At 50.3% G+C, this 12,635-nt stretch overlaps 2 protein-coding genes across 3 annotated transcripts; one reads left to right on the plus strand and one right to left on the minus strand.

Annotated features, from left to right (window-relative positions):
• Window positions 1-4,547: 4,547 nt before the first annotated feature.
• LOC136451353 (uncharacterized) lies at window positions 4,548-5,953 on the minus strand. Its single transcript, XM_066452062.1, has 2 exons — window positions 5,776-5,953; window positions 4,548-5,653 (listed from the first exon to the last, which is right to left on the minus strand). The coding sequence occupies exons 1-2, from the start codon at window positions 5,886-5,888 to the stop codon at window positions 5,233-5,235; spliced, it is 534 nt and encodes a 177-aa protein (XP_066308159.1). The 5' UTR covers window positions 5,889-5,953; the 3' UTR covers window positions 4,548-5,232.
• A 1,165-nt stretch (window positions 5,954-7,118) lies between these two features.
• On the plus strand, window positions 7,119-9,994 carry LOC136451354 (uncharacterized). 2 transcript variants are annotated; one of them, XM_066452063.1, is made up of 4 exons: window positions 7,119-7,324; window positions 7,467-7,967; window positions 8,707-9,186; window positions 9,315-9,994. In XM_066452063.1, exons 2-4 carry the CDS (start codon window positions 7,471-7,473, stop codon window positions 9,895-9,897), a joined length of 1,560 nt encoding a protein of 519 aa, XP_066308160.1. In that variant the 5' UTR covers window positions 7,119-7,324; window positions 7,467-7,470; the 3' UTR covers window positions 9,898-9,994. The 2 variants fall into 2 exon arrangements, with proteins under 2 accessions (XP_066308160.1, XP_066308161.1); XM_066452064.1 differs by having other exon boundaries at window positions 9,318-9,994.
• The last annotated feature ends 2,641 nt before the right edge of the window (window positions 9,995-12,635 follow it).

Below are 12,635 nucleotides of genomic sequence, written 5' to 3' on the forward strand. Positions count from 1 at the left end.
CTCCTCTGTCCAAACGAACTTATGATCCTTTTGTAGCAAACTTGTCATTGGCTTGGCAATCTTCGAGAAGTTTGGTATAAAACGACGATAGTAACCAGGCTAATCCAAGAAAACTCCGAACCTCATGAACTGTGCTTGGTGCCTTCCAATCCATAACCACTTGTACCTTACTAGGATCCACTGAGATTCCATTCTCAGATAACACATGACCTAGAAAAGGAACTATCTTCAGCTAGAACTCACATTTACTAAACTTAGCATACAGCTGGTGATCTCTGAGTCTAGTCAAGACAATTCTTAGATGCTCTTCATGATCTTGTTCGTTCTCTGAGTATACTAGAATGTCATCAATGAACACAATCATGAACTTATCCAACTCTGACATAAAGACCGAATTCATCAGATACATAAAGTATGCAGGAGCATTTGTCAGACCAAAGGACATGACAAGATACTCGTACAAACCATATCTGGTGGAGAATGCGGTTTTGGGTATATCTTGTGGCCTAATATTGATATGATGGTACCCTAATCTCAAATCTATTTTGGAGAACACCTTGGCTTTGGACAATTGATCAAACAAGATATCAATCCAAGGTAGAGGATACTTGTTTTTAATTGTCACCGCATTCAGTGGCTGGTAGTCCACGCACATCCATAAGGAGTTATCCTTCTTCTTCTTTACAAATAGTGTGGGACATCCCCATTCCGATAAACTTGGACGAATTAAACCCTTAGTCAACAGATCTTGGAGTTGTTTCTTCAACTCGGATAATTCATTTGGAGGCATCTGATAAGGTCTTCTTGAGATCGGTGGTGTTCCAGGGATTAACTCAATGGCAAACTCAACATCTCTGTCCGGTGGAAGACCGGGTAACTCATATGAAAACATGTTCGGAAACTCACACACTACTGGAATCTTGGCTAGAAGAGTAGTTTGGACTGCACAAGTTGTACTGGTCAGATCTATTCTCCGGGCGCGTTTCACCGCTTCCCTCGATGGTTCGGCCGGGATCCGTGTTGCCTGCTGCCATACGGCGGACGTCGTCGCCGTGTCGGGCCTGATGCCGGTCGTTGATGACGCTACGAGCGTCTTGGCGCGGATCGGGCCGCTCGCGTCCCAGCGGTCAGTGTGGAGCAGGTGCCGCGGTCGGACCGTGGCGCGGCTGCCGTACCCCTAGCCGAGCCTATCGGCTGCAGTGGCGAGCGAACGGAGTGATCCGGCTGGTGCGTCCCCGTCCCACCCGGTGGGGAGAGAGGGGCGCTGGTCGGAGTCGCGATGCGGAGCTTTCCGCCTGTTGGACGGTCGGCGGCCCTCTACTAGAACCCGGAGGTTTCGGTAGACTGCCCGCTCCTAGGGGTCGACGGGCTCGGGAACACCGCGGAGAAGCATTGCTGCAGCAGCGATATTCTAGCCGGCCCGGGGCGAATTGTGGGACATCGTTCCCCTCGTTCACAATGTCGCGTCGGACCTGACGAGGCGCGGCCCTGGGCGCTGCTCGCCGGCCATGCGCATGGGGCGCACGTGCCACACCGGTCGTGCCAGCGCAGGTGGCGGGTTCTGCTATCGTTTGTCGTAGTTACTCGGCGTGTGCTTGTGCAGACGTGAGGGCCTCTGCACGCGGTGTCCGGAGGGGTGTGAGTTTGCGCGGACTCGGCCACCACCGGCGGTTGTGCTGGACCATCCGACCATTAGCGCAATTCCCGGGACGGATGGTGGTGGAACGCCACCTCCACCGATGCTGGAACAATCGCTCTCGCCCCCGTTATTCGGGAGTTTGTGGGAAACGGCAGGAGCGGAGCCTGCCATTCCTACGAATTCGGACGTGGGGGGATGGTACCAGCGTTCTTTGAAGCCCCCGAGCATAAGCGTCTGCGGAGGACGCGAGGCCATAGGGGAACCGAACGTACAGTGTTCGTAGCATGGGTGGTGTAGTCCCTCCGGATGATCGGTGGGAGGTAGTAAATAAAGGGCGATAAAGGTACGCGTATTACTTACGGTGGGGTTTGAGCAGAGAGTTTTGCTCGGAATGAAGCGCAGATGCCGCGCCGTTGAGGTCGCGCGTCCCGGAGTCGATGGAGAACGTCTCTTCGACGGTGCCGGGTCGTGAGTCTCCTCGCGGAAGGTGGAGTACGCCGAGCTGGTCGGCGACGAAGTCCAGGCTTCCGAAGAGGAAGGCCTGGGATGGCTCAAAAACGAGTGGAACCCGCATGCCCGCAGGCGAGAGTGCGGGATACTCCAGTGAGCCGAGGCGAATCGCGTCGCCCGAGCCCCCCGCGGTGGGGGTGGCGGAAAAATGGGCCATCCGATGACCAAAAAGTGTTGAACGTACAGCGTCTTCCCCACGGACGGCGCCAACTGTCGGTACAGAAAGTGACCAACTAGTGAATATTGTAGTTTTGCTGTACGTTGTGATCGGAGGTGGCCTAGCACTCAATGACAAAGGATATATACTGGTTCAGGCAACATGCCCTACGTCCAGTCTGGGTCGGTCGGTGACTTTATTCCTGAGCCCAGGTGCTCGAAGTCTGTAAGTGGGGTTACAAACAAGAAGGAGAAATGAGGGGTGTACAAGAGGCCCGATCGGGTCCGACCGGAAGGGCCGAGAGTGACCGGAACTCCGCTATGAGCTAGGTCTTCAAGCGTGTGCTTGAAGAGTTGTGAGTTATCGATCTAGTGAATCTAAGCTTGAAGAAGAATCGTCCTCTTCCGTTGGAGGGAGCGCATCCCCTTTATAGATAAAGGGGATGGCTTACAGGTGAGAGGGAGAGTATGGATGTTTCTAAGCCTTGTTGCCCACGCCGACGAGGGTAGCGATGATGGTAGGCGCCCACAATACTATTGATGTCACTGTAAATGTCAGGTGCACATGGGGGTTGCGTTGGCTTCTTCAGGAAGGGTGGATGTCGGTACCTGCAAAATACTATTGTTACGTGAGGAGCCCTACCCTGCGTACCAGGTATGGTGAACCCTGGCGCCCACTATCGATGTCCAGAGGCATGGGGGAGACTCTTTGCCGTATGGGAGTCCAATGGCGCCTACAATACTGTAGGTGCCAGTGTCGGTGCCTACAATACTGTTTGTGTCAGGGCGGTTGAGGAGTACTGTTCCCGCAGGCGTGCAGGGTATGGTCCCGATACCGTGGTTTTGACTTTGTGCGCTGCCTTCTCCGTCTGCCCCTGGTCCCTTCCGAGCGGGCGTCCCCGGTCGGATGGCCCCAGTCGGTCCTGAGCGTTACGCATGCTTCCTACAGGTCCCCGGTCGGAGTCGCGGGGTCGGAGTAGGAAGCGGTGTTTTGGGCCAGGCCTTCCGATCGGGGGGACCGCCTGGAGGCGGCCGGTGCCCGAAGCGAGCGCTCCGGTCAGAGAGGTGGGCCGAAGAAGTTGACGAGTGGGCGTTTGTTCTTTCGGGTAGACCTCCCAGTCGGCGACCGGACTGTCCTCCCGGCCCGTTGTTTTTTGCTCTTGGGCCGGCCCAAGGGCTACATGCTGTTTTTCCTGGGCCGAGCCCTGGCGCGGAATCCGGTCCCTGAGGGACCCCGGGTTTACGAACCCGACACATTTCATCCTGATATTATAAATAAAAAAAATGCAGCCGCCCTTTCTTTGAGCAGACAAGCCCTGCATTCTTACAGTAGTGATCATGGACAGGCTTGGGGAGATGCAATGGCAATACACCCTGATGGAAATGGTAATTGCAATTTCAGAGACAGAGCGGCCAAGCAGGATGGCTCATCGGCACCTCCTCGAGGAGCTATGGCTCGAATTGAGTTGTTCCAGAAAGCTGGTGCATGCCTTCCTGGACCACAAGCCTGAAGCTTCAAAATGCAAATCTTCAGGCAAGCCTCGGTACTCCGTATCGTACATGAGACTAGTTGTTGCTTCCGGCACTCTTTCTGAATTACTGAATTTGCCACAAATCGTCGAAAAAGAAGATTTGTTTGTAAGTTGTATACGTCCCTTTTGATAAAGTTGTTTTTTTTGCGTGATAATACATAAGATTCAAATCATAAATAATAAGCACATAACTGGTAGTGCGTGACTAGGCTAACTACATGAGTTTGCCCAGCAATAAAACCAAATAAAATTGAACAGAGGCGTAAACATGTTGAAAAACTGAACATGTCGGGAATAAATCAAGTATAATGAACTTTAGGTAATGTTCCTTGCAAAGAAGAAATAAAACTTTGGGTCATATAACCAAGAGAATAATTATCATTGTAAACGTTAAACAGGGCCTAAAATGACAAATGATATCCAGGTTCCACAACATACGAGCAAAGAAGTATCAAGTGAATTATAGTACATTCAGAGCAGAGCTGAATATATAAGATGCCAACTTGAAAACAACATATAAAACTCATGAATTAATCAGCAAGAAGAAGAAAAAAAGAAAATGAAAATAACATGACTTTTAAGTAATACAGAAATTTAGTTTGAACTTCAAAATATGCTGCAACATATTAATCATTCGTGAAGTATTCCAATGGTCTGGTCCCATAAATCATAATCCTAAAGATTACACAGGTGCAGGGTCGATGGCAAGATACCTAAATTGGGAAATTGGAATGAAATACCAATCCCAAATCCCAATGTGACACTGATCATCTGAGTTCATAACAGCAATGCGACACTGATCATCTGAGTTCATAACAGATAGCCCTAAGAAACAACCCATCTGAAATATTGACTTCTCGACTTCAAGGAAACAATATTAAGTACAGATAGAGAATGATATTAACATTATACAAGAGCCGAGTAGGTAAAGCAGACTCAACTTGTGAACTACTGAACTGGACCTAAAAGGTCATGACTTGTACAGTGGAGAAGTTCAGTTCAGAATTCGGGTACTGTTAGCTAAAGGGTTTGACATTCATCTAGTCTAGAGGAAGAAATCAAACTCTCAAGCATGAGAATCTAACCTGTACTAGACATATCCTAAAGTAATCAACACCGATACAAGCGTGCGTATTTGCAAGGGGTGAACAAATCGGGAAGGAAGTAGGACAAGAAACAAATATAACATCACCGATTCTACAGAATGCATAGCCAAGCAACTTCTCTAAATTTTTCTCTTCTTGTCTGTTTTCTCCCCCTCCGATGAGCGAGAATGGGTATCGACTTGTGACTAGGCTTTGTTGATCGAGGACTGATGGTCGCTGTTGTTTGTACTTGTACCTTCCCGTGATGCCAGACAGCAATGACCATGGAGGCGAGGCAAAAAAGCCTCAGCTAGCTTTGAGGGTGAGGGACCCTGAGGTAATCAAGGTAGTAGAAGCCGTCCTCCTCCCGCAGGCGGCCCTCCCCGACGAGGGCGCCGGTGCCCCGGTTCCTGACGTCACAGGCCTCGCAGCCGAAGGTGACGGCGAGGCCCAGCCGCGTGAGCTGGCGCACGGACACGATGACGACGGCGCGCTCCCCCCGCCCCAGCCCGGGGACCTGGTAGACCTGATGCACGAAGAACCGCGGCGTGGCCACGGACCCGACGGCGACGGCGTCCAGGACCTCGCCGCCGCGCGTGCGGAACGACCCGCTTCCTTCCGGCGCGGGCCTCGTCGTCGGCCTGGAGAGCAGCTCCGCGCAGCCCGTGGCGTGCATGGCGGCGCCAGAGTCGAGGATGACCTCGGGCGGCGAAGACCTCGCGTCGACCCCGCTTCGTCGATGGAGATGCAGGGGATGCAATCGAGTCAGTTTTCTCAGACTGATGCCTGGATTTAGGAAGGAATCGGGGGAAAACGGGAGAAAGGGGATGAGGGGTCGTGCGCCGGGGAGTACCTGGAGGGAGGGGCATCGACGACCGGCGACGGCGCTGTGGAGGGCTGCGGCATGAGGTCACAGGTGAGGGGGTCGAGTCGAAGACGCACCACCGGCGAAGACGACGGCGGCATTCGAGTCTCCTGTTCTCTCTCTTGTTCGATGCTTGAGCGGGGGCATTCCAGTAACTATACCACCTGCGTGTGTTGCTCTGCGGGGCCACACCGAGTTTGACTATTGACCTTCTCTTTCTCTTCACATACAGTATGAGTGTATGACATACTCCCTCGGTACTTAAAAAAAAATCGTTTTAATAGCGATACAATCTTCAAAATATTACTTTGACTCTTGTTTTTTAAAAACATTTTTTTTAAAAATAATATATGTATATTTTAATAAAAATATTTTTCAAGATAAATCTTTTTATATGGCTTAAAAGTTATTTATGATTTATATTTTCATTCTTTGGTTACGGTTATCATCCGGGACGAGAGTGACAGACACAGAGTTGCTGGTCACTGGTCATGTCAGCAAAAAGTCCCCAATACCAGGGATGAAAGCGGGAACGGGAAATTCCCGTACCGACCGACACCGAATACCGAAATTCCCGACCGGATATCATTTTCTCGGGATAAAACGGTTCGGGAAGAAATCCGGAAAAATTCGGCGAATCCGGAATCGAAATCGGTTAGAGTGATTTCCCGATCGAATTAGCGGATCCCATATTTGCTCAGGAAAATTCCCGCGGGAAATTCCCGTTTTTAAGGCCTGCAAACGGCCCAACGTTCCATCGTTCCATGCTTGGCCCAGTGATACCGTCGGGAAGAGTGAGCTGACGAGTCATGCAGGCTGCCCATCGTTGCTTGGCCCAGGAATTCACGCATGGAGCACAGGAGCAGGGTCCTTTGTTCATTTTTCTTTTCCATTTTCTTTTTTTGGTAGTTCTGTAGTTTTCTTTGCATAAATATTCTGACGAGCTCACTGTTTGCTATTGTTTGCATATGGATTATGCATGGTTGCTATTGTTGCATCGAGCTCACTGTTTCAAGTGGTTACATATATCGATGTTTCCGTTTTGTGTTACCGCTTTCCGATCGTAATCGACACGTTCCCGTTCGAAATATTCCATTCCCGATATCCCGTAATACCGGATTCGTTTTCCCGTCCAGCCTTTCCGTTCCCGTTTCCCATTCCCGGCAAAAAAAATACATGAGCGAGAATGGTTAAGATATTTTCCCGACCGTTCCCGACCGTTCTGATCCCTACCCAATACTGCGTGCGGGTGATGTCGTACATGGCGCAGCATTTTTACCTCGGATCCGGTTCACATGGGACTCAGATCTCGCGGCGTGCATCGCGTCCGACCCAAACCTTATACTTACGGAGGGAGTACCTGCTCTTCTCTTTTCTGCTCTGCTCTGCTTGCACCTTTCTTCGGTGGAAAATTGGAAGAAGGGGACAAGAGCAAGAAGAGGAGCGAACCCTAGAGCGCCGCCGTCTCCGGGCTCACCCTCGCGGCGGCGGACCCTCCGCTCAAGCGTCGCGCCATCGTTGAGCTCCGCAAGTACAGGTTCGTTTTTACCCAGATCATCTTTTCTTCGTCTAGAAAAGAAACTAGCGGAAATATTGTTGTTGATAGCAGCATCTCTCGGGAAAGGGGACTCGATAACGTCTTCCTGATCAGCCTTCACCACCGTTTATATCCGTTTCAGGACCATGACAAGCAAGGATGGATTGGAAGATGAGGGGGACCAGTCGCGGTCGCTGCCGGGGATGCACATGTTCCAGAGGTTTGAACCAGACGACACCCTGCCGGAGAACTACATCCGGCCGGAGGCGCAGCGCCCTCGCCTCGCCGAGGTCGTCACCGGCGCGCGCATCCCTGCCGTCGACCTAGGGAGCCCCGACCGCGCCGCGGTTGTCGCCGCCATCGGCGACGCCTGCCGCTCGCACGGCTTCTTCCAGGTCCTCAACCATGGGATACATGCCGACTTGATTGCGTCGGTGATGGCCGTGGGGGGCGACTTCTTCCGGTTGCCGCCGGAGGAGAAGGCCAAGCTGTACTCCGACGACCCGGCCAGGAAGATACGGCTGTCCACGAGCTTCAACTTGCGCAAGGAGACGTTGCTCAACTGGCGCGACTACCTCTGGCTGCCCCGCCATCCCCTCCACAAGTTCCTGCCCGATTGGCCGTCCAACCCGCCCGATTTCAAGTATGTTAATTAAAGTATCTTACTTTTTCAGAAGATTTTTCACTTGACATCCATCTTAGGTACAAATACTTCCTTTCTTGTATAAGAATAAGACTGCTCTTGTTATGGATTCAGTTTTTACACTTTCTGTTATCTGTAGGCATGATCATGCAAATTTGAACTCCAAAAGCAATGATGAATAATGAAAAACACTTTGTATGCGACCATCTTTGGAATTGGCTGAACTTAGTAGTTGGTGCCAAATAGCCAAATAGTCATTATTTATGATGTACCCTGCTATTCTGTGCAGTTATTTTAGTTAAAACCAATATTTAGCAATTAGATTCTGTTATGACTCCAAGAAGGAGGATTACAGCGAACTAATTAATATCAAAATTAGAAAAGTAAAGCGTCATTTGGAAGTCGCCTCAAGGTCCCAGCGCCTACTGCACCTCTCCTGAAATTTTGACCTTTTACAATAAAGTTACTAAAGATCCACAACTCTCTGTTTGGTGCATGTTTTATTGTACTCCGAGTGCAACAGCTGACAGAAAAAAAAAAAAGCATGCTGGCATGCCTAAACTGATCTGCCAGTGCATTTTGTAGAACTAGCTGATAACTAGTCAAATACTCAAATTCACAGCTCGTCTTCAACTCTTGCTACAATTGTAACAGTGTTGTAAAAAGGAACTTGTTTGAATCGAGACTTGACAACATTTCTACTGATTATTAAGTCTAGTTTTTTTTTTTCCATGGCCAGTGTGGACGGAGGAAGGCCTCTAAACTCCAGTGGTTCCATTGAAGAACGGGGTGACTCCAAAATTTTTGTGCTGTCCGAACAACAACCACTGGCTTCCCTGGTGCTGGTTCTCTGGTTGGATTCAGGCGCCACCCACCATGCTGTGGGCGATGCTAGAATTCTTTGTAACCTTCGGGATCCACCTGCCGGAACAGCCGTCAGAGCAGCAGATGGCGTCCGGCTGCTCGTCCATAAGATTGGCGACATACATACACAGTACATCAAAATCCAAGATGTGTACCTCGTTCCTGGACTTCAGGAGAATCTCATAAGCGTTCGTCAGCTCGCGAAGCACAAAATAGTCACCACTTTCTATGAGAACTATGCGGAGCTGTGTCTCGAGGGGAAGCAGGTCGGTGGCGCAATTGCCGACAGTGTCACATCCCTCTACCGGCTACGCTACTTGACGACGCCGACGGGAGATCCTGAGGCTGGCACGAGGTACAGTACAGCATCCCTGATGCGGAAGTCTAGTTTTGACATTACAACATTTGATTTGATGGCAGCATGTCTCTGCGCACACGTTGATTATCAAGGTTTAACAACCATTAAGTGTCGTCAATGTGCAGTAGGTACATACGCGAAGAAGCCATGGACGTGGCTACTGCAAGAGGGGCGACGAGCAGGAGCAGCTTCATGCAGCTCCTCCTCTCGCTGTCCACTTCGACGTCGACTAAGAGCAAGCAGCCGCAGCGGTGCCTGAAGCAGCGGGATAATGTGTTCCAGTGCCGTCGTACATGTGGCCGCTGCTTCACCACGTTCCAGGCGCTCGGTGGCCACCGGACCAGCCACACACGACGACACCGGGTGCATGCCGACGACCTAGACCTGCTTGGCGCGCGCTCTGGCAAAGGCGCTGCGCAGAGAGTCCACCGGAGCTACTTCACCGGCGAGGTGTTCCCAGCCGTGCAGGCGCTCTCTCGGCACAGGGCAGCATTCCATGTCGCCGATGGCGACAGCAGATGGCCTTTCAGTATCGCCGAGTACAGAGATGGGCCCTGGCAGACTACAGCGAGACGAGCTTGGCTGACGGCGAGAGATGGCATTTCTCCGGCGACCACCAATGTGGTCCCTAGTGTCGAGAGAGGAGACAGAATAGTGCATCGGGTCACAAGCTACCCAGCATGTCCTATGTGCCTGTTGTACAAATAATTTTGCTGTTTGTCCTGTTATGTATTGAACTGGAACTGTCTTGTGAGTAGTGTTTCACCTACGCCTCGTACTAGTCATCTTCAAGACTTCAACATCACTTCGACTGATGCTGCCAAAAAGCAGGAACCGAATCGAAGCCATGTCCCTTTCAACCGCCGATAAGAGGCACCAAACTTTGTTGAAGCCGCAAGATCCACCGCCGTCGAACTCATTGCCAAGACGGTTTTAATTCTATGAACGAGAATAGGCAAAACCTCCATCGGTAGGAATAAAGGAATATCCCATCTCACAAGCCCTTCGTAGTGGCCGGATCGAGCCACGGCAAAAACTGCGCAAAAAACTCACGACCCTGGTGCTTGAGCGGTTGACTAAAGTAAGCACACTTGAATGAAGTACTTAGTAAAATAAAAGGTATATATATGTTCAAATAAGGAAGGTGTCGGTGTCAAAAGTGATCAACAAGTAAATATTCGTAGTTTTGCCGTGCGTTGTGATCGAATATGGCATAACACTCAATGACGCAGGATTTATACTGGTTCAAGCAACGTGCCCTACGTCCAGTTTCAGTCGATCGGTGACTTCATTTCTGAGCCCAGGTACTTGAAGTTTGCTATGGGATTACAAACGAGTACGAATGAGAATGGAGTGTTAAAGGACCGGTCGGACTCTGAACTGAAGCGATCGAGAGTGACGGGTGCTCTAACGTGCGCTAAGTATTGGAGCGTATGCTCTGTGTAGCTGTTGGGTTCTAGAACCGTTGAGCTGTTCGAGTGCTCAGGTTCTCTAGAGCCAGAGAGAATGTCCTCCCGAGAGGAGAGAGCGCATCCCCTTTTATAGTTGAAGGGGGTGGCCTTACAAGTCAGAGAAAGAAAGAATGGATACGTGTGCTACCTAGTCTTGTTGCCCATGTTGTTGGGTACGAGACGATCGTCGGCGCCCACAGTATTGTTTATGTCAGACGCATGTGGCAGGCTCTACCGTGTTCGCCTGGTACGGCAAATATCGACGCCTACAATACTGTTTGTGCTCTGACATGCCTGAAAGGTTGCATAGTGCCCGTCTGACATGGCCTGGTGGCACCGTCCTGAAGGTGCGCAGGGCATGGCATGGTATGGTCCTTGGTATTGCGGTTGACTTGAGCGCCTTACCTTATCTGCTCTGCCTAATCCTAGGCCCTCACCGAGCGGGCGTCCCCGGTCGGTCGTTCCCAGTTGGCCCTGACCGCGTTGGTCGAGGAAGAACCAAGAGCAGAGGTCCCAGCTTTTTCATGATAAGATGATAGCATTCCTCACGCTCACTCTTAGTTCTCTCATGGAGCGCACAAATATCCGATCAGTAGTGCATGGGCGTCCTTGTGGTTCCTCACACGGTTAAACACATCTTTACAGTGGCCTCTAAAGATGGTGTTTTTAGCCTTTGCATTCCATTTTTTGTAATTCACTTCATCACCTTAAAGATGTGCGGGATCCCTAGGTTTTGGGAAGCCTTAAGAGGCGGCTCTAAGAATTCCAACATCTAGAGCTTCTAAGTAAGCCTCCATGTGAATTTTCTAATAAGAAAAATTATCTCCCTCAAAGATAGGAGGAGGTCCATCTCCGTTAGATATCTTTCTTTAGGCGGTTAAGCCTAAATATGTGAGCACAAAGCTCTGATACCAATTGAAAGGATCAAGATACCCAAGAGGGGGGTGAATTGGGCTAATTCTAAAATTCTTTACAATAATTAAACCCTACACTTAGCTCACTTCACCCCTTGTGCCAAAAATGTGTTTCTAATGTTCTACCGCACAAAAGTTTTACAATCTAAGTTCCAATCCTACTCTAGCATGGCAATTCTAGGAATGTAAAGGCAATAATTGAATTGCTCAAATATAAATGCTTAAAGTAAAGAGAGGAGAAGGAACGTGGCGATGTTTTGCCGAGGTATCGGAGAGTCGCCACTCCCCACTAGTCCTCGTTGGAGCACCTACGCAAGGGTGTAGCTCCCCCTTGATCCGCGCAAGGATCAAACGCTCTCTACAGGTTGATTCTTCGACACTCCATCACGGTGAATCACCCGCAACCGCTCACAACTTGAGTTGGGTCATCCACACGCTCCGCCGGATGATCACCAAACTCCCGATCACCACCAAGCCATCTAGGTGATGGCGATCACCAAGAGTAACAAGCACGAACTCTCACTTGACCACAATAAGCCTAATGAGAAGAGTGGATGCATACTTGCTACTCTCCTTGCACTAATGAGGCTTTAATCTTGGATTATCAAATCTCAATCACCTCACTAGGCTCTTGCTCTCCAAAGCACTCTCAAGGGTATTTCTCAGCTGATCAAATGTGCAAGAGACCTTTCTTGGATGAATAGAGAAAGTATTTATACCCCCTCATTCAAAACGAACTGTTAGGAGGTTGCAGTCAGCGTTCTATGGGGTGATCGAACGCTCCGGTCAAGGTGACTAGACGTTCTAGTCAGTTCTTCCCGCCACAGAGCCGTTAAGTTGTGACCGAACACTGATCTGCATCCGGTCAGCACTGACCGGACACATCCGGTCACGAAAACTGCTCTCTAGACCCTTACTGATGTTGACAGGACGCTGGAGCCCAGAGTCCGATCGCTTCACTGTTCAGCGTCCGGTCAGTAACCGGAACCTGACCAGCATCCGGTCAGCATTGACCGGACGTGTCCAATCAGGATTCTCCCTCTCTGGAACCTTCCTGGAGTTGACCGGACTCTAGCACTAT

Source organism: Miscanthus floridulus, chromosome 5, assembly GCF_019320115.1.
Source record: "Miscanthus floridulus cultivar M001 chromosome 5, ASM1932011v1, whole genome shotgun sequence".
Classification (NCBI taxonomy): domain Eukaryota; kingdom Viridiplantae; phylum Streptophyta; class Magnoliopsida; order Poales; family Poaceae; genus Miscanthus; species Miscanthus floridulus.